General features: G+C 41.9%; 1 protein-coding gene across 1 annotated transcript in view; it reads right to left on the bottom strand.

Annotated features, from left to right (window-relative positions):
* The window catches only part of camsap2a (calmodulin regulated spectrin-associated protein family, member 2a), a gene marked incomplete at both ends in the record, with an annotated part of 88,449 nt that overhangs the window by 38,959 nt on the left and 26,629 nt on the right, over window positions 1-22,861 (bottom strand). The window contains 2 exons of the mRNA XM_084164073.1: window positions 8,001-8,081; window positions 9,371-9,535. Coding sequence (XP_084020199.1) covers window positions 8,001-8,081; window positions 9,371-9,535 — 246 coding nt within the window. The remainder of the gene's footprint in view (window positions 1-8,000; window positions 8,082-9,370; window positions 9,536-22,861) is intronic.

Below are 22,861 nucleotides of genomic sequence, written 5' to 3'. Positions count from 1 at the left end.
GGTGTTGCATAACTTTGTTTGTAAAATAAATGAAATAAGTATGTAATTGTGTTATTTGTTCACTCAGGTTCCCTTTATCTAATATTAGGTTTTGGTTGAAGATCTGATAACATTAAGTATCAAAAATATGCAAAAGTAAAGAACATTTGAAAGGGGACAAATACTTTTTCACAGCAATGTATGTACAAAATGACCAAGTGGAGACCTGGATGGCAAGACAAATCAACGTAACATAATCATGTAAGAAATGGTCTGATATCAAACTCTTGGTTCCGAACTTTAGGAGACCTAACTTAAATCACTGTCCTACTCCCTATCCCTGCCACTGGTAATCCCTGTCCCTCTCCCTGTTGTTGTGTTGTTCAGTTCAGGCATTTGGGGGAGCAGGAGACAGCCTCTGTACACTGACGGCTCACATCAGCATCAAACAGCAACACAGCAGCGTGCAGTTAGCTCAGCCTCGGGACAGGGTGGAGAGGGGAACACACGCATACGCTCATATTCATGCACACTCCCGCGCATATGCATGCAAACACGCAGACACACAAGCACAAGCACACACATTGGCAATGTAAATTAGCTGTCAGCTAAATTTGGTGCAACGCATCACTTCTCATACTCTGAGACTTATGTTTTGTTGTATATTGCCCTGCCAAACACACACACACACACACCCAGCTGTGTGTCCCAGCCCGACAGCCTGTCAGGCAGCACTTCATGCCAGGTCTCTGCAGGCACATACACGTTCCTTCTGGGATGGGACATCTGCTTTGCCGCATTGGCATTGCCTCCTGGGAACTATCTGAGATTTTTCTCAAGGCTCCTTTATAGATGTAACTTCTCTCCAGGTTCACCAAAGGTCTTGTGTCATAACTACCACTAGTGACACAAACTGTGCCCTCCTCTGGATGGGAGGCCCAGCCACAGTATGAAAAGAAAGAAAGTTATGTTCACAACGATTTAATGGGTAAGCCAACATTTCGGCACACTGTGCCTTCTTCAGGCTTTCTTAAGGACCAGCCACGGTAAAATGATGGCGTGTTTAGATGGGCAAGCAAAGAAGAGAGAGGAGGGGATGGGGGAGATGAGAGGAGGGGGAGAGAAGAGAAGGGGAGAGGAGGGAAATAAGGAGAGGAGAAAAGGAGTAGAGGACAGGAGAGAAGTGATCAAGAAAAGAGCAGAAGAGAAGAGAGGAGGGCAATAGAGTGGAGAGAATGACATCATCTCTCTCTCTCACCAGTTCTGCTGTGTCAGAGGCCATGTTTCTACGTCAACCCTGCTGCTCGGCAGACCATAATACTGAACCAGCCTGCTTGTGATGACAGAGTATGATTCAGCTGGCACAACAGATACGCAAACAACAACCTGTCATAAGGCATTAGAGTCTGCATGTAGCGAGACGCGACAACTCCTAGATAGGTAGCCAGTTTAGTTTCTGACCGGTGTGACCCCAGACTAAATAACAGTTGTCTTGTAAAAAGGACTTGACTGAAAAAATAATTGCTGTGTGGGGTGTGAAGAAAGTAGGCGAGAGAAAGTATAGTATCTGTTTGTGCCAATGGCATGACAATTAACATCTGTCTGTACTGGGTCTGAAGTTCAAATGTATGCAGATGATACAGTGATATATGTGCATGCAAAGAGCAAACAACAAGCTGCACAATAACTCACTACTATAAATGGTCCAGGTTACAAAGTGGCTCAGTGACTCATGTTTGCATCTCAATGTGAAAAAAACGGTCTGCATGTTCTTCACAAAGAGGGCAACTGATGCTACTGAGCCAGATGTCTTTGTGTCAGGGGAGAAGCTCCAATTGGTATCTGATTTTAAGTACCTTGGCATCATACTTGATTCCAACCTCTCTTTTAAAAAGCAGGTGAAAAAAGTAACTAAAATCACCAAGTTCAACCTAGCTAATTTCCGATTCATACGAAATTGTTTGACTACAGAGGTAGCAAAACTGTACTTCACTGCTATGATACTCCCCCACTTAACATACTGCTTGACTAGTTGGGCCCAAGCTTGCTGTACAACATCAAAACCCATTCAGTCTGTCTACAAACATGCTCTCAAAGTGCTTGATAGAAAGCCCAATAGCCATCATCACTGTTACATCCTCAGAAAGCATGAGCTCCTGAGTTAGGAAAATCTTGTGCAATACACCAACGCATGTCTTGTATTCAAGATCCTAAATGGCCTGGCTCCCACTCCACTTAGTACTTTTGTTAAACAAAAAACCCAAACCCATGGCAGCAGATCCCCAAGGTCTGCCATGAGAGGTGACTGTATAGTTCCCTTAAGGAAAAGCACCTTCAGTCAATCTGCTTTCTCTGTGAGAGCTTCCCATGTCTCGAACACACTGCCATCAGACACACACAACTGCACCACCTATCGCACCTTCACAAAAAACATTAAGACATGGCTAAAGGCCAAACATAATCCCTAGCTGTGTATTGTCGCTTTCCATGTTGTCTGTAGCTTGTGAGGTGTGGAAACACTTTGTTGCTTTTATGTATTTTGTTTTGTTGCTTTTTGTGCTATTGCTCTGTCTGCGTGCTAAATGTTGCTTGTCCTATGTTGCTCTGCATGTGCTTACTGCTCATTATTTGTCTGTATTGTTATTGTAATTGTTTTTAATAACCTGCCCAGGGACTGCAGTTGAAAATTACAGGAACGTTGATTAATGTGCACTGTCCCTGTAAAAATAAAAATAAACTCAAACTCAAACATAGGACTTAGCAGGACAGCACAAACAGATCTGGGATCAGGCTGAGAAAGGGCATTGCACAGAAATATTATGCTGTTCATGTTGACACTGAGTTTGCCAAATGCTGCTATGTAACATACAGTATAAACATTGAGGCATAAATATGGTGTGACATACACTGAGTATACAAAACATTAAGAACTCTTTCCATGACATTGACTGACCAGGTGAATTCAGGTGAAAGCTATGATCCCTTATTGATGTCACTTGTTAAATCCACTTCAATCAGTGTGGGTGAAGGGGAGGAGACTAGTTAAAGAATGATTTTTATGCCTTGAGACAATTGAGATTGTGTATGTGTGCCATTCAGAGGGTGAATGGGCAAGACAAAATATTGAAGTGCCTTTGAACGGGGTATGGTAGCAATGGCGAACTTGATCAAATGTCTGGAGGTGTTTGCAGAATGTTTTCTTTTGCAGTGACATTTGCTGTATCTGACCGTTTCTGAAAGACAAAAACAGTTGCAAATTGTTGTCGACCTGTATACAGATAGTTTGAATTAAATAATGTTTCGCATGTACTTATTCCCGAACCTAAATATGCTGCACTGCCTGCAAATTCTGAAACATTGTCTACTCTGATTTTTAACTACAGTGTGCCTACTTACAGTGGTAGCCTACACACTTCAATGCAAAAGATCAACTGTTATTTTACCTGTTAAATTCTACTGTAGCCTACAGTGCATTCGGAAAGTATTCAGACCCTTTGACTTTTTCCACATTGTTACATTACAGCCTTATTCTAAAATGTATTAAATAGTTTTTTCCCCTCATCAATCTACACACAGTAGAAAGCAAAAACAGTTTTTTTTAAATGTATTAAAAATAAACTGAAAAATTACATATACAGTGGGCATAGAAAGTCACTCAAGGACATTCAGAGACTTGTCCCGAAGCCACTCCTGCGTTGTCTTGGCTGTGTACTTAGGGTTGTTGTCCTTTTGGAAGGTGAACTTTCGCCCCTGTCTGAGGTCCTGAGCGCTCTGGAGCAGGTTTTCATCAAGGACCTCTCTGTACTTTGCTCTGTTCATCTTTCCCTCGATCCTGACTAGTCTCCCAGTCCCTGCCACTGAAAAACATCCCCACAGCATGATGCTGCCACCCCCATGCTTCACCGTAGGGATGGTGCCAGGTTTTCTCCAGACGTGACGCTTGGCATTCAGGCCAAAGTGTTCAATCTTGGTTTCATCAGAGCAGAGAATCTTGTTTCTCATGGTCTGAGAGTCCTTTAGGTGCCTTTTTGCAAACTCCAAGCGGGCTGTCATGTGCCTTTTACTGAGGAGTGGCTTCCATCTTGCCACTCTACCATAAAGGCCTGATTGGTGGAGTGCTGCAGAGATGGTGGTCCTTCTGGAAAGTTCTCCCATCTCCACAGAGGAACTCTGGAACTCTGTCAGAGTGACCATCGGGTTCCTGGTCACCTCCCTGACCAAGGCCCTTCTCCCCCAATTGCTCAGTTTGGCCGGGCGGCCAGCTCTAGGAAGAGTCTTGGTGGTTCCAAACTTCTTCCATTTAAGAATGATGGAGGCCACTGTGTTCTTGGGGGCCTTAAATTCTGCAGAATTTTTTTGGTACCCTTCCCCAGATCTGTGCCTCGACACAATCCTGTCTCGGAGCTCTATGGACAATTCCTTCGACCTCATGCCTTGGTTTTTGCTCTGACATGCACTGTCAACTGTGGGACCTTATATAGACAGGTGTGTGCCTTTCCAAATCATGTCCAATCAATTGAATTTACCACAGGTGCACTCCAATCAAGTTGTAGAAACATCTCAAGGATGATCAATGGAAACAGGATGCACAATTTTGAGTCTCATAGCAAAGGGTCTAAATACTTATGTAAATACTTTATAAATGTTCAAAAATGTCTAAAAACCTGTTTTTCACATTGTCATTATTTTTATTTTTTTATTTTTTTATTTCACCTTTATTTAACCAGGTAAGCCAGTTGAGAACAAGTTCTGATTTACAACTGCGACCTGGCCAAGATAAAGCAAAACAGTGCGATAAAAACAACAACAACACAGAGTTACATATGAAATAAACAAATAACACAATAGAACATCTATTGATTTGTAGTAAGTTATGGAGGTAATAAATAGGCCATAGTGCAACATAATTACAATTTAGTATTAACACTGGAGCAGGGGCGGTGTGTTCATTAGGGCGATATGGGCGACGCACTGCCAAACGGGAAAAGGAAGGGATTTTTTTTCTAATCAATTATATCACGGCAACAGTAGTTATCAGTGTTCTAATCTAGACGTCTGATCTGCCACTAAATGTCCAATCAGGCTAAAGTCGTGCTTCAAATGGCCCCGCCCCTTTTGGGGCGATTTCAGTCAGGTTGAAAATCGCCCAGAAGTGTCTCATAGCCTCTCATGTAAAATCTTTTTTTTTGAAATATCAGAGCTTTCAATACAATCTCTATGGGTTTCTGAGGGCTTGCACTTACGCGCTTTCGTCATACGTAACATAACCATGAACGTAACTAAGAAAAGAGCGGGTAGCAGCGTCAATCAATTCACGTACTACTATCAAGATGGCTAGCGTTCAGTGCAACTCGATTGTCTCTTTGAAAGAAGTTCACATCAAAGACCATTCAAAACGAGCTACTGGAGTGTATGCTAGCGGTCATGAGGGAACATATTGTGGAGGAGGTGAAGTCGGCGAACTTCGTAGCTATCCAAGCTGACGAGACCACGGACGTTTCTACACAGACACAGCTGGTGCTTGTGCTGAGGTACATAGATAGCAACCACAAAGTGCAGGAGCGCTTTTTTGAGTTCCTTCCCATCTCGGAATCAACCTCAGTCTCAATCGCCAGTGTGCTTTTGGAGAGACTGAACGGTCTTTTTGCCGACGACGAGAAAGTCAAACTGTGGTGCACTGGCACTGTACCAGGTTCTCATGAGCTACAACCTCCAGGAGACGTTCTCTGAGACTGTGACTCTGTTGAACATCCTCATAACTACTCCCATGACAACAGCTGAAGCTGAGAGATGTTTCTCAACTTTGACACGAGTTAAGACATTCCTGCGAAATTCAATGGGCCAGGAACGTCTGAATGCACTGGCCATGCTTTCCATGGAGAGGGAACTAGTCCTCAGCATGCCTGATTTCAATGAGAAAGTCATTGACCGCTTTGCTGCATTGAAAGAGAGAAGAGAACAGTTTCAGTACAAGTAATGTAGCCTCTCTCTCTCTTTGTCCCTCCCTGTCTGTCTCTTTAACACACACACGCCCAAATCAGTTCACAGTTGATGTTGTTTAAAATAGTTATTTTTCATTTAAAAAAAAGTAAAAAAAAAAATAATAATCTGTTCATGTTCATTTTTACAAATCTATACAATTGGCCAGAATATGGTTGTTCATATTTACAAATCTATACAATTGGCCAGAATATTTTTACAAAGCCATACAGATAGCTGTGTTTACCTTTTCTAGAAATTATTTTCAAATTCTGTTTTCAGGCAAAATGTCTATCACTGTTCATTTTCACAAATCTATACAAGAGGGCAGATTATGGAAGTCTATAAAAATTTTCTTATTACCAATAACTTGCATCAATGTTTTCAGTAGCCTCTATCAAAAGCTCCTGCTTGCTTGTTGTGAATTATGCTCAGGTGCACATATTTCCAATTCAACCATGAGGCAAAAAATGTGGTAAAAGCTCTTGTTGATCCTGCAATCTGAACAAATACCAAGATGCTGTATTTTCAGCTGATATTTCATTTGTTTATGGAAATGCATATTGTTTATGCAGTGTTGAGGAATGTGAAAGAACACCCTTGATTATTTTTACTGTGATAACTTATTTTGCTTTTGTAAGCCAACACTTTTGAGATCAGTCAATAAATGCTTCTGGCATTGACTTATATGCTGCCCCTGTCTTCATGTTGTTGCTGGACATATCTTTTTTAAAATGTGTGTAGGTCACCTAAATCATCAGAAAAATTGCCCCCCCTGAGAATTTTTTCAGGAGCCGCCACTGCACTGGAGTGATAGATGTGCAGAAGATGATGTGCAAATAGAGATACTGGGGTGCAAATGAGCAAAATAAATAACAATGTAAATAACAATATGGGGATGAGGTAGTTGGGTGGGCTAATTACAGATGGACTGTGTACAGGTGCAGTGATCGGTAAGCTGCTCTGACAACTGATGCTTAAAGTTAGTGAGGGAGATAAGTGTCTCCAGCTTCAGAGATTTTTGCAGTTCGTTCCAGTCATTTGCAGCAGAGAACTGGAAGGAATGGTGGCCAAAGGAGGTGTTGGGGTATTGTGTGTAGATTGATGAGGATTTTTATTTATTTAATCCATTTTAGAATAAGGCTGTAACGTAACAAAATGTGGAAAAAGTCAAGGGGTCTGAATACTTTCCGAATGCACTGTATGTTATAAACCACACTCTCTTTCGGATGCATAGAGCAAAAACTTGAAATTATAATAGCCTAGATCTAATAGGCCCAATTAAACGAAAGATGCGCATGGTAATTTGTTTTATGGCTACTTCGGGAATATGAACTCATCATGGCCAGAAAAGGTGAGGAATTTATTCTGCAATGATCATGGAAATAAATAATAGGAAACAGATGCCTAAAAGATCAAATCGATTTTCGCTTTTCTTGTTATGAATAAGAGTGTCATTATACACTGAGTGTACAAAACATTAAGACCACCTGTTCTTTCCATGACATAGACTGACCAGGTGAATCCAGGTGAACGCTATGATCCCTTATTGATGTCACCTGTTAAAACCACTTCAATTAGTGTAGATGAAGGGGAGGAGACAGGTTAAAGAAGGATTTTTAAGCCTTGAGACAATTGAGACATTGTGCAAGTGTGCCATTCAGTCAAGTTCAGTTTTTATAAATGCCAACTTTTCCATGAAAACTGGCGCATGCATGTTTTGGGGCATATTTTGTGAGTACGCACCATTTATAAATGAGGCCCCAGGAGTGGTTCTTTCTAACTCCCTTTCATCTGTGGTTCTAGCTTGTTTAAACGTTTTTTTGTGCAGAAAATAAAGGCCTATGTTTGAAAAAAACAAATGTTCTGTGCACGGCACTGCATACATTGAATTTGAAACAAGTGCTTATTTAATTGTAAGACCAGGTCATTCAAATGTAGAAGACGCTCCTAAAACTAGAATTAAAAGAGAGAGTGGAGTGGGTAGGGGGAAGGAAGAAGACATAAGAAGAGAAGAGAAAAGAGGAGAGGGAGGCACTCACCCCTGGCTTGCCAACAGGCTCAGTACTCTGCATCTCTCTCCTCAGCTCCTGAGAGATGATATCTTTCAGATACTCATTTACCTGGTTAACGAAGGACAGATAGAGAGAGGGAAAGAAAGAGAGAAAGAAAGATATAGAGAGAGGGAGCGAGAGAGAGAGAGTGAGAGAGAGGGGGGAGAGAGAGAGAGCAAAAAAGAGAGAGAGCAGGATTCATTACAAAACTCATTACAAACGGCAACAGAAAAAGATACATCTAATCAGTTATTCAATGTTCTCATAACGTAACATCTATCTTGTAAATTGGAGGGCTTCCACATTAGACTGTATATAATCTAGTTTTACAACATAATGTATGTCAACTGAAAATATATTTGTGGATTCTTTTTATGTTATTTCCCATTTTTTATTTTCTTATTGTGAAGTAACAATATGATTTAAGAAATCTTTACAAAAACACAGTCCCTTCAAAACCTTTCGAGCATTCCAGCAATTTCCTTGATTTGAGTATTGGAGTTCAACGTTTCCTGGAGACTCCCACAGTTTGTCAACGTCTGCAGTGTATACCACATGGTTCCCCCGAAAGGTTCCATGACAACACTAGTGTGTCATGTGTGTGTGTGTGTTGTGTCATGTGTTTGTGTGTCATATATATACTGTATGTCTGTGTACAGGTGTGTAGAGGTGTCTGTGTGCATCTGTGAATAGAAAGTATAGAATCTATGACTGTGTATTTTTGTGTATTAGTCTCCAGCAGGCCAGAGCTGGCAGCCCCCAAGTGTTCCCAGCAGTGGAATGTAAACAACAGCCTGTACTGGGCCTTATGGATGTGGAGTGTCTCCCTTTACTGGTTCAGCAGCACTCACTGTTGTGTCCCAAATGGCACCCTATTCCCTATATAGTGCACTATTTTGCCATTTGGGACACACACTAACACCCCCCTTCTACTGTCATACTGCAGAGCCAGCTGCATAGGGACAGGCTCAGGGCAAGACCGCCCCCTCACAGGACAAACACGCTCAGGCGGTCCCAATTCACCCCTAGCTCTTCTCCTTTGATTCATGTAATTTGTTTATACAGGAAAAAATAATGCCAAAAATAATGGCAAGTATACAGTTACAAATAATACTTCAACTCTTCTCAGTAGACCTACTGATTTTCAGTGGGTTCCCTGTCCTACAGAGGGGAAAGAGAGAGGCACAGAGGCAGAGTAGTAAGAACCAGTGCAGTACAGATTGGCTTAGCTAAACTCAGTTCGGCTCAGTAGTGTGAAAAGGGAACAAATGTATGGTGTCCAGCTGGTCTAGACTGAAAATGGTCCTACTTGTGTGTGTGTGTGTGTGTGTGCATTGGAATGCCATGCAGGTGTCTACCTTATTGATCCAGCTGGTCATGGCATTCTCTGTGTCGTACGCCGTGTCGGCGTCTTCGTCGTGGTGGGAGGAGTACTGGAGGACGCACGCCACCACCTTCTCCAAGCTCACAGTCTCCACCGTGTACGCCATCATCAGCGTGTCGATCACCGCCAGGTGGGCGTTCTGAAAGGGGACACAAGAAACAGAATATGAGCTCATTATGTACCGTGGAGTCATGGACCTCATTCTAATCTGGTTACTCATGTAGCTGCCTTACTCCCTCTGCACTTGTCAACTTGGTTAACTGGTACCATAGCCCTATACTTTTTTTGGGGCCAGGCACAGAAACACAAAGCAGCAAGGTAAAACCTACACAAAGCACCAGTGTAAAACCCCAAGCACCAGTGTGAAACCCCATATAAGAGTTTGGAATATGGTGGAAGCTACAGTAGACCAGGCCTATCAGAAGGGTGTGGCCATCTATTGCCATCTTGATTAGTCCTATCCAATCTACGAGGAGGCACAAACAAGGATAGAGGGAAGGGAGCGAGTCATTGGAATGGAATTGAACCATGGAGTGCTATTCATTTTTACATTTGAGTCATTTAGCAGATGCTCTTACCCAGAGCAACATACAGTTAGTGAGTGCATACATTTTCATACTGGCGCCCCGTGGGAATCGAACCCACAACCCTGGCGTTGCAAGCACCATGCTCTACCAACTGAGCTACACGGGACTATTCCTCCTCCACATATTGCCTGGCAGATCTCTGTCTCCAGTTGGCCGCTCCCCGTTGGCTGTTGCCCTGGAAACAGTTGGGTCCATCCCTCGTTGTGCGACCCAATTAAATTTGTGTTCACACAAACTGACAGGGAGAGAGAAAGAGAGAGAGCGAGAGAGAGGCCTACACCAAGCCTGCAGCCTGAGTCTGGAGTTGAGAGTGTGTCTCCGTCTCAACCACAGACTGAAACAGAACAGTAATATAATGTATCTCTATGGTCTTAACATCCCACTAAATAATATTAATATCATCATTCCTATTCATATTGCTTCTATGAAATATAGGATGCTGGCGACACGTTTAGAGTGCATAATAAAGCTGTTGAAGAATTACTATCATAAACACAAATCAAAAGAGGCAATCCTTGCCCTGAGACATGGCTGTGTAGACTCATTAGAAGCCATATACTGCCATGTTTCAGGGCAATGGCTATACCAGGAGAATGTGGCGTATAGTACAATGTCCCTACAGGCACTCCACATGTCCGTTCAGCTCAAGGGCTTGACTGGCTCTTGTTATAGCCATGTGCAGGTGCATTCAGTGGAGTACACACACACAGAAACACACACACACACACGCTAAAAGCAGAAGCCGCCCACGCCAACGATAGAATTCCCAATGAATACACAGAGGCAATATGCTTGACACACACACACATACATACCCCCCCCCCCTCCACCCACACACACACACACACAGTTGAAGAGGGAGCCAGAAGAGCTGGATAATAGAATGGGGTGTTGAGTGGGATTTTACAAAGATCACTCGTCATCCTGGTGTCCATGTGTACAGGAGGGTCTCCTATGTTCGGACTCTGTCATACAAGAGCAGTATCCTGAAAGCCCTATAATGACAAATACACTGGCTACACTGTAATTATGTTATTTGAAGTCCCTCTGCACTGTAGCCAGGTCCCAGATCTGTAGTATGTTTGACATGACAATGACCAGGAGCTGGCTATACATCACAAATAGATCTGGGACCAGGCTACGGATAATCCTGAATGAATCGTGAATAATGATAAGTGAGAAAGTTAGAGGGTCAAAGATCATACCCCCAAGACATGCTAGCCTCCCCTGTTATTGGTCATGGTGAGAGGTGTCTTGGGGGTATGATCTTTGACCTTCGGTAACTTTCTCACTCATCATTATTCACGATTCATTCAGGATTATATGTAATCATGGTAGCGTGCTAGGAATATGGGACCAAATACCACTTTTGACAACTTTATTTATAAGAATCTTTAGGGGTGTCAATAATTTTGACCCCTACCTTTTTGAGAATATTTTCTATTACTTGCTTTCTCTGAGCAAATTTCCCACTTTTTTTAGCTCAGTATTTGAATTATTTAAATTATACAGTCATTATTTCTCATCTTTATCAAGAGTGTCAATAATTTTGGACCCCTCTGTATACAGTATGAAAATGTATGCACTCACTAACTGTAAGTCGCTTTGGATAAGAGCGTCTGCTAAATGACAAAAAAAAAAAGAAGTAAAATACTATCTGGGATGATGCAATACACCAAGGGGAAGCCAAATGAAACCACTCAGGGACAAAGAGACCTGAGTCATGGGTTAGGATCATGTTCATTAGGCACCAAACGGAAGAAAACAGACTGAAATAGGGAGGGGCTACCTGGATTTGTCCAATAAGAAACACTCATTTTCGTTTCTCATTGCAAAACATTTTCCATTGTGTGCCCTAAATGAGACGTTGTGGAATACTCAATTCGGCTTCATTTCATGTTGGAAAATTATCTGTATAATGTATATAATGTATACCGGTGAATTTCCATATAAGGCCTTGGGATAGGGTTTGGAATAGTGGGTTAGGATTAGTCTGGGCCATATAGATTACGATTTAATGGAAACTGTTAGCTAAGTAATCCCATTTCTCAGCGGCCATATGAAACACATCCCCCTAATGGTGAAGGTGAGTTTTGGGGGTAGGGTAATCTGATCCCATATCTATGGTTAAGGACAATTCCTGCTAAAGCTAGCATTTCTATTTGCTAACACTAACACTACTTCTATATGCAATCAGCACATGCTAACGCTAGTAGCCTTGCAGTAGCCTAGCCTGCGCTCGCATCTGTAGCAGTTTGTTACTGACCGTGACACCCAGTTAGTGTACTAGCTAGCTATATAATTACACACCACTCCAACCTAGCAACCGAAACGCCCCCATTGAAGGAATTTAACCCCAACAGCATTTAATAACATACCATGAAGACACTTTGTAATGCCCTCAATTTAGCCATCTAAACAGAAGGGCAACAACACACTACTCTTCACACACATCCCTCATTACCGAAGAGAGCACAGCGCAGTGAGAAATGAACCTGGCATCTCAAAACAAATTAACAGCCTAGACCGGCCTCATCTGGAAAGGCCAAAGGAGCAATGTCATTTTTCAAAGGGCTTTTTCCCTTTTGTGCAGCCAGTGGAAGGATTTGATCTGCTTTGTCCCCTGCTGCTGAGACAAAATGACAACAATAAAGACTGATCTTGTTATGTTGCAGAGAGTGTCTGGGATCGCTTGGGGGAATATTGCTATCCAATATGAATAGGTTCATAAAAACATCTGCAGTACTAACAAGGGTGGTATTACTATGTGTGCATCCAAAATGGGACCCTATTCCCTATAGTGCACTCCTTTCCACTTAAAAGTAGTGCAATGTAGGAAAGGGTGCTATTTCAGACACAATCTATGACTCTTGCCCATTGATATCAAGGGCAAGGTTATTTGAGTGACAGCCAATGTGTTGTTTACCTATGCTTTTAAGTGTTTACTTGGTAATCCTGACACGTCACTACTAACGTTACTGTTATGTGGACCCGTGACCCACAAGTCTCCTTGATCACAGCAGCTATGAAAACTGACATACACTACCAGTCAAAAGTTTGGATACACCTACTCACTATAGGGTTTTCTTTATTTTTACTATTTTTTACATTATAGAATAATAGTGAAGACATCAAAACTATGAAATAACACATATGGAATCATGTAGTAACCAAAAAAGTGTTAAACAAATCCAAATATATTTTATATTTGAGATTCTTCAAATAGCCACCCTTTGCCTTGATGACAGCTTTGCAGAAGATAGCCCTATTTAAGTCCAGATTATGGCAAGAACAGCTCAAATAAGCAAAGAGAAACGACAGTCCATCATTACTTTAAGACATGAAGGTCAGTCAATACGGAACATTTCAAGAACTTGCAGTTGCAAAAACCATCAAGTGCTATGATGAAAATGGCTCTCATGAGGACCGCCACAGGAATGGAAGACCCAGAGTTACCTCTGCTGCAGAGGATAAGTTCATTAGAGTTACCAGCCTCAGAAATTGCAGCCCAAATAAATGCTTCACAGAGTTCAAATAACAGACACATCTCAACATCAACTGTTCAGAAGAGGCTATGTGAATCAAGCCTTCATGGTCGAATTGCTGCAAAGAAACCACTACTAAAGGACACCAATAATAAGAAGAGACTTGCTTGGGCCAAGAAACATGAGCAATGGACATTAGACCGGTGGAAATCTGTCCTTTGGTCTTATGAGTCCAAATTTGAGATTTTTGGTTCCAACCGCTGTGTCTTTGTGAGACGCAGAGTAGGTGAATGGATGATCTCTACGTGTGTGGTTCCCACCATGAAGCGTGGAGGAGGAGGTGTGATGGTGTGGGGTGTGCTTTGCTGGTGACACTGTCTGTGATTTATTTAGAATTCAAGGCACACTTAACCAGCATGGCTACCACAGCATTCTGCAGCGATACGCCATCCCATCTGGTTTGGGCTTAGTGGGACTATCATTTGTTTTTCAACAGGACAATGACCCAACACACCTCCAGGCTGTGTCAGGGCTATTTTACCAAGAAGGAGAGTGATGGAGTGTTGCATCAGATGACCTGGCCTCCACAATCCCCCGACCTCAACCAAATTGAGATGGTTTGGGATGAGTCTGACCGCAGAGTGAAGGAAAAGCAGCCAACAAGTGCTCAGCATATGTGGGAACTCCTTCAAGACTGTTGGAAAAGCATTCCAGGTGAAGCTGGTTGAGAGAATGTCAAGAGTGTGCAAAGCTGTCATCAAGGCAAAGGGTGGCTATTTGAAGAATCTCAAATATAAAATATATTTGGATTTGTTTAACACTTTTTTGGTTACTGCATGATTCCATATTTGTTATTTCATAGTTTTGATGTCTTCAATATTATTCTACAATGTTGAAAATAGCAAAAAAGAAAACCCTTGAATGAGCAGGTGTGTCCAAACTTTTGACTGGTACTGTATATCCGGTATTTATCTGATAGTAGGCTAAATAGACCTATCTTTCGTATTAAACAAACATAATGGAAATCATATCGGGCCGTTCCATTTGATTTCAATCTCTTTTTGACCGCACCCCTTTTGATTTAAATGAAACTTTCAATACATATTTGCCAATGGTAGAAGTGGTCAGAAAGTGACTTTTTGGACCTGAATGCCATAACATTTAGGAGATAGAAGTGCTCAAAGTTGACCCGTTTCGCATACCCCACCCTTCCATGAGACATTCATGTCTTCATCACTAGAAAATAAAAAAGGTTGAGTTTAATATAATTTAAAAGCTTACAAACAGGGTTGTCAAACTATTTTGTGTCTCAATCCACCGCATCCACCTATGTCAGCCTTCTGCATCTGGGGTGGAAGGTGGCCGACCTACAGTGGTGTTTGTCAGACCATGAGACATCCCGAAAATCAGTCTACTCACAGAAACGTCTGTAGCGTCCGAACGGTTTGGCCTACAAAATATTACACTCTATGGAAAGGGGAGAACACGATGGTGTTCTCTGTTTTGCTCTACGACCCCCACAAGTATCACGGGACTGATCTGAAGTCAGTAATGCTGATGTGCCAACTTCTGTCTGTAGCGTCCGAATCTCCGTTTTGCTCTACGTGTCACGGGACTCGTCTGAAATTAACCCATACAAACTGATGGAAGTATGGAGGTAGTTTTGTGCCAACAAAAATAAGGGGTTAAATATGTGTCCAAAAAAACAAAAATATTTCCGGAGCTTTCTTATATCTCCTAGACAGACACTTTAAAACCGTATTCCTTATGACAGTTTTTTGACTGTCTTTTTTATTCTTCCATTTATGAATGTGTTATTCAATGCGTTTTTTCTGAGCTATAGTAGTAAAGGCCAAATTCAAAATTGATACCCAAAGGGGTCCTAAAATTCTACATCAAATAGCTAAATGATCCATGGTATGACCATCTTTAAAAAAATCCAGATGTTAGCTTAGTACCTTAGGAAGGTATAGAAGCAAAGTAGACAACCCTCTATTGAAATCAGCTTAAATTGAGCACAAATGAGGGACAAATATGTACAGTCTCAGTCTCCCATGTAATCTGGGTGATACACAACAATGTTTAAGTGCTTGATCAACTATTTGTTGCGTAAGAGGCCTGACCTGATTGTAACCTCCATTCGGAGAGCTGTAACCTGCTTGTGGAAGATTAAGATAGGGCCTTACACATCAAGGACTGGCTGGCTCTCGAAGCACACTGTGCCAGGATGAGGAAACAGTATCACAGTATGTACTGTATATAATATGGTCATTTAGCAGATGCTTTATCTAAAGCGACTTGCAGTGAAGTCATATCATGCAGGAAACTCTTGCGGTGTTGCAAGCACCATGCTCCAACCAGAGCCAAATATATATTGGCTTCAACCAATTGAGCCATTGGAACCCACATTGTGCCAGTACTTTCCAAACAGCGGGTAGCAGCCAGTCCCCCTTGGGCCGCTCCTAAACACTGAACACTGAGTGGTTGCTTACTAGAAACATGTTTCAGTCTATTTGGGGACTAACCAGGAAATGTAAAAGGTTAGGTGATTCACGAGGCAAAAAAGTTTGGGCATCCTATGCAATGCGTGCAGAAAGCTGCCACTGACACAGGCACACACTAAAACAGATCTATAATGCAGTGTGGGGATTCAATACTAGCAACCAAAACTGATATAATATTGAAATATGGACTGGTTTTAGCACTAAAGCTTTTCTTGGGTAAAGAGCAGTCAATAAATGACTTGTCCATGTCCAAAGGCTCTCTCTCTGCCCGACGGGTTTCTAAAAATGGAATCCGTCTTATTCCACGTAACCATGGCAATAGCTTCACGCCATCTCGACTCGACACAGAAAAGCACTCAACGTTGGACGTCTGCAAGTCATCAGTATGGTAGGAAAAAGCTGTGCTATAGACGGGTTGGTTGTTTAGCAACTAAACAGGGTTGGCTTAGATTGTTGACAACATGTAAACTATATTTTGTCTCCAATGTTTATTGAAAACATAAATACATTTGCACAATGAGCACGTGTTGTCTCTCAAATACATTGTTACAGTTGTTGGTTAGCTAGCTAGTGAATTTGAGCCAAATTAGCATAGACGTGACATCAGTAAAAACACCTCAAAATGAGACATGGTATCAAGAACAAGATAAAACTAGCTGAAACAAGCCACCTACGATTCCCCACATCAGCTTCTTGTCATTGTTGCTAGCTATCTGGCCATCCAGAATCACAACAACAATCAGCCTTCTGCCCCATTGAAGCGCGCACATCGGTTTCGTGACGTTGTCAACTAACCTGTCTATTGGAAGGCTTGAAACTGCTAGTTTGAGAGTTGAAGAGGTTTGAACTGCTCAATACAACATTTTAATAAAGACAATATAGAGAAAGACAATATTATTCAATACAGCATCCCACTAATTAACTGCTAACTGCGAGAATCAAGAGTCTCACAGGTGGTAATACACTTCCCATAGATGAGATTATAAAGAGTAATGAACATACATTTCATTTTGGAAGAATTCCACCACTGGGCATCAAAACTCTTTGTAATATATAGATATCTTTATCTCTCTTTTTCCCATTGAAATAGAGTGATGGGATGGATCCTTTGGATACACACACACACACACACACACACACACACACACACACACACACACACACACACACACACACACACACACACACACACTGCAGGAAATAGGCCCACTGTGAGAGACAGGTGAAGACCAGTGTGCAGGATTGTTCCTTTATAGTGTATATGAGTAGACAAGGCCTTCAGTGAGGGTTTTATAACAAATTGGGTAACATGGTTCATCCGCGCATCTCAAGAACACATTTGCCTACTGAGCTAAAGCCTATCAGCTTTGGGAAGCAACATCACGTAAGAATAGTTGACCAAACATCATAAATTACAGTTGGAAGGTCCACAGTGCCAAAGTGAAGAGAAAGGAGAACAGTGTGTTATCTAAAAGTATGCTGTTCAACCAGTCCCAACCTTTTCATGTCCTTCCTTTGTAATAAGATCAATTAGAGGAAATCTTCCCTGATCTAGCAAAAATCCTCTAATCTGATTTCAATAGAGTGATGGGAAAATGACAGGTACTACAACCAGCTTAGCCTACTGCGGTATTACTATGGATCAGATAAAAGCTTTAAGAATGCAATACTATAGTTCTCTCTAGGTACCAACAGATCATGAAGGAAGAAGTTGTCAGATAATACATTACAGTGATGTTAGCAGTTGGAATTTTTTATTCGAAATTCCAGGTAACAACAGATCATGTTATGTATCTTACCACTTCCTTCTTCAGTATGAGGGTGTTGAGAGAGAGACAGTTAGGTTTATCAAACAGCTACTATCAGGATTTTCCATTATGACAGTACTAGTCAAGTTCTATTCCAGTCTTGGTGCCACACTACAACCAAACCTTCAGCTCCAGTGCCATACACTTTATGCTAGCTGGCTCTGAAACCTGGGCCTTGTTCATTAGCCATAAATGGAAATCGTGAAAAAGATAGGTTCTATTGAACAAGTTCAGGTATCCATGCTTCCCGCTTGAAAACGTTTCCTTCCATTTGGTGTTTACTTTGACAAAAAAAGACTCCTTTCACTCAGGGGCGAAGCCACGGCAGGGCCTGGCAGGGGCCAGTTTTAATCCAGGCCCAGCCAATCAGCTATAGTAGTTTATTTGCCAATAAGTGCACTTGGTTCAGCTGCCCTGCATGCCAGGTAGGCGAAGTGTTCCCATTTTGAACCATTTTATTTGTCTGAAGATACAAACTACGCCTACCCGGCGGGCCCAGAGAGCTAAATCAGGTGCACCTGTAAGCATACCGCTGGTCAATATGATAGCTAGATCACCGTGTCTAAAGCAACTTCCACAAGCCTACAGCAAAGTTGATACTGCCTGTAGAGCAAGTTATTGTAAGATTTCAAAACCATGCCTAGAGAGTAGTCATTAAAGAATCATGTTAAACACTATTTCTGCACACAGAGTCCATGCAACTTATTATGTGACTTGTTCAGTGGCGATTTTAGCATGTAAATCTTGGTGGGGCAAACAAAGCCAGCAAAGCCACTACACAACACAACACTAAACAATACATTAATTGCACTATAACGGTGACAAACGGTACCCACAAACTGTTAGCACCTACATAAAGCTGTCCCAACAGCAGAGCTTTCTTTTCAGCACCATGGAGTGAATCCTTACCACCGCTACACTTGTCTGGCAGTGAAACAGTTCATTCAGCCTCATTTACTGCCTTTAAAAAAAAACATAGCTGATATGGATGACTTGCTTAAACAGATGTGGTTTCTACTGACAATTGAGATGTACAAACTCTGGCACAATGACGAGCGGATAACGACGACCGGATAAGAGGCAATCCGTAATTTCGATTAAGACATTCATGAGCGAGCTAGGACGGACGTAGTCAATATAACTATATGTTCAGCACTTTTGAAATGTACAGCGACATAATTCAGAACATGGGCCGTTTTTACAGTATTCTCCCTGTACACCAAGTCAGAACCGTAGGATAAATAAAGGGGGCATATGAGCAGACAATGAAAGCTCTTACAATATTCGATGATTACATTTCTCTAAAACAGGCTATAGGCTACATGTGCACCACCAAGTCAGAACACTATGCTAAGTTATGAGGGGGAAAGGGACCAAATTATTAGGGTGAGGCACATGGGCTACTAACAGCTTACTAAACAACATACACTTAGTATTACTTTCTTAGCTACAGTATACATATTTACTGCATGACATAAGTATTTGATCACCTACCAACCAGTAAGAATTCCGGCTCTCACAGACCTGTTAGTTTTTCTTTAAGAAGCTCTCCAGTTCTCCACTCATTACCTGTATTAACTGCACCTGTTTGAACTCGTTACCTGTATAAAAGACACCTGTCCACACACTCAATCAAACAGACTCCAACCTCTCCACAATGGCCAAGACCAGAGAGCTGTGTAAGGACATCAGGGATAAAATTGTAGACCTGCACAAGGCTGGGATGGGCTACAGGACAATAGGCAAGCAGCTTGGTGAGAAGGCAACAACTGTTGGCGCAATTATTAGAAAATGGAAGAAGTTCAAGATGACGGTCAATCACCCTCGGTCTGGGGCTCCATGCATGATCTCACCTCGTGGGGCATCAATGATCATGAGGAAGGTGAGGGATCAGCCCAGAACTACACGGCAGGACCTGGTCAATGACCTGAAGAGAGCTGGGACCACAGTCTCAAAGAAAACCATTAGTAACACACTACGCCGTCATGGATTAAAATCCTGCAGCGCACGCAAGGTCCCCCTGCTCAAGCCAGCGCATGTCCAGGCCCGTCTGAAGTTTGCCAATGGCCATCTGGATGATCCAGAGGAGGAATGGGAGAAGGTCATGTGGTCTGATGAGACAAAAATATAGCTTTTTGGTCTAAACTCCACTCGCCGTGTTTGGAGGAAGAAGAAGGATGAGTACAACCCCAAAAACACCATCCCAACCGTGAAGCATGGAGGTGGAAACATCATTCTTTGGGGATGCTTTTCTGCAAAGGGGACAGGACGACTGCACCGTATTGAGGGGAGGATGGATGGGGCCATGTATCGCGAGATCTTGGCCAACAACCTCCTTCCCTCAGTAAGAGCATTGAAGATGGGTCTTCCAGCATGACAACGACCCGAAACACACAGCCAGGGCAACTAAGGAGTGGCTCCGTAAGAGGCATCTCAAGGTCCTGGAATGGCCTAGCCAGTCTCCAGACCTGACCCCAATAGAAAATCTTTGGAGGGAGCTGAAAGTCCGTATTGCCCAGCGACAGCCCCGAAACCTGAAGGATCTGGAGAAGGTCTGTATGGAGGAGTGGGCCAAAATCCCTGCTGCAGTGTGTGCAAACCTGGTCAAGACCTACAGGAAACGTATGATCTCTGTAATTGCAAACAAATGTTTCTGTACCAAATATTAAGTTCTGCTTTTCTGATGTATCAAATACTTATGTCATGCAATAAAATGCAAATTAATTACTTAAAAATCATACAATGTGATTATCTGGATTTTTGTTTTAGATTCCGTCTCTCACAGTTGAAGTGTACCTATGATAAAAATTACAGACCTCTACATGTTTTGTAAGTAGGAAAACCTGCAAAATCGGCAGGGTATCAAATACTTGTTCTCCCCACTGTATATACAGTACCAGTCAAAAGTTTGGACACACATACTCTTTCAAAGGTTTTACTTTATTTTTTACCATTTTCTACATTGTAGAATAATAGTGAAGACATCAAAACTATGAAATAACACATATGGAATCATGTAGTAAGAAAATAAGTGTTAAACAAATCAAAGCAGCCACCCTTTGCCTTGATGACAGAATTGCACACTCTTGGCATTATCTCAACCAGCATCACCTGGAATGCTTTTCCAACAGTCTTGAAGGAGTTCCCACATATGCTGAACACTTGTTGGCTGCTTTTTCTTCACTCTGCTGTCCAACTCATCCCAAACCATCTCAATTGGGTTGAGGTCGGGTGATTGTAGAGGCCAGGTCATCTGATGCAGCACTCCATCACTCTCCTTCTTGGTCAAATAGCCCTTACACAGCCTGGAGGTTTGTTGGATCATTGTCCTGTTGAAAAACAAATGATAGTCCCACTAAGCGCAAACCAGATGGGATGGAGGATCGCTGCAGAATGCTGTGGTAGCCATGCTGGTTAAGTGTGCCTTGAATTCTAAATAAATCACAGACAGTGTCACCAGCAAAGCACACCCCACACCATCACACCTCCTCCTCCATGCTTCACGGTGGGAACCACACACGCGGAGATCATCCATTCACCTACTCTGCGTCTCACAAAGACACAGCGGTTGGAACCAAAAATCTCAAATTTGGACTCATCAGACCAAAGGACAGATTTCCACCGGTCTAACGAACATTGCTTGTGTTTCTTCGCCCAAGCAAGTCTCTTCCCATTATTGGTGTCCTTTTGTAGTGGTTTCTTTGCAGCAATCGACCATGAAGGCCTGATTCACGCAGTCTCCTCTGAACAGTTGATGTTGAGATGTGTCTGTTCCTTGAACTCTGTGAAGCATTTATTTGGGCTGCAATTTCTGAGGCTGGTAACTCTAATGAACTTATCCTCTGCAGCAGAGGTAACTCTGGGTCTTCCTTTCCTGTGGTGGTCCTCATGAGAGCCAGTTTCATCATAGCACTTAATGGTTTTTGCGACTGCACTTGAAGAAACTTTCAAAGTTCTTGACATTTTCCGTATTGACTGACCTTCATGTCTTAAAGTAATGATGGACTGTCGTTTGTCTTTGCTTATTTGAGCTGTTCTTGCCATAATATGGACTTGGTCTTTTACCAAATAGGGCTATGTTCTGTATACCACACCTACCTTGTCACAACACAACTGATTGGCTCAAACGGATTAAGAAGGAAAGAAATTCCACAAATTAACTTTTAACAAGGCACACCTGTTAAATGCATTCCAGGTGACTACCTCATGAAGCTGGTTGAGAGAATGCCAAGAGTGTGCAAAGCTGTAATAAAGGCAAAGGGTGGCTTCTTTGAAGAATCTCAAATATAAAATATATTTGGATTTGTTTAACACTTCTTTGGTTAGTACATAATTCCATATGTGTTATTTCATAGTTTTGATGTCTTCACTATTATTCTACAATGTAGAAAATGGTAAAAATAAAGAAAAACCCTTGAGTGTCCAAACTTTTGACTGGTACTGTATATATACAGTGCATTCAGGAAGTATTCAGACCCCTTGACTTTTTCCACATTTGTGACTCGTTTCAGGAAACTAGGCATATGTCGCGGGTCACTACTTCACAGGAGAGCCATTTGAACATAAACTTTTTTTTTAAATCAAAATGCGTTTTTTGGCAGAAATACCTTCTGGAACATGTGAACTTTAATGTGCCTTAATAACAAACTTGTATGCCATCAGTAAATACGAATACAATTGCTAAATTACAAGCCTAGTTGGTTTAGCCACAGACAGTATGAAAAATGTATGCACTCACTAACTGTAAGTCGCTCTGGATAAGAGCGTCTGCTAAATGACAAAAATGTAAAATGTATACGGGTAAGATAGTCTAGCTAGCTACATTTATAGATATTACACTTTTCTAATTTTGACAGAAAGTCGTTTTCATTTCAAGTTAAAGGGTACTGTTAGCTAGCTAACATTAGCTGGCTGGCTCGCTAACTAACATTACGTGTATGATCTTATTATTCGTATCTCAGAGCCATTTGCTTTGCTAGTTATAGCCTAATGGTAGCTAGCTAACATTGAACCTGGTTGGTTAGCTACCTGCAAATTCATGCAGGGTAGTAACGTCATGAGTTGGGATTATGGTTAATTGT

Source organism: Coregonus lavaretus (genome assembly GCF_964263955.1).
Source record: "Coregonus lavaretus genome assembly, chromosome: 6".
NCBI classification, from domain to species: domain Eukaryota; kingdom Metazoa; phylum Chordata; class Actinopteri; order Salmoniformes; family Salmonidae; genus Coregonus; species Coregonus lavaretus.
This window is presented reverse-complemented; position numbering and strand designations above follow the sequence as displayed.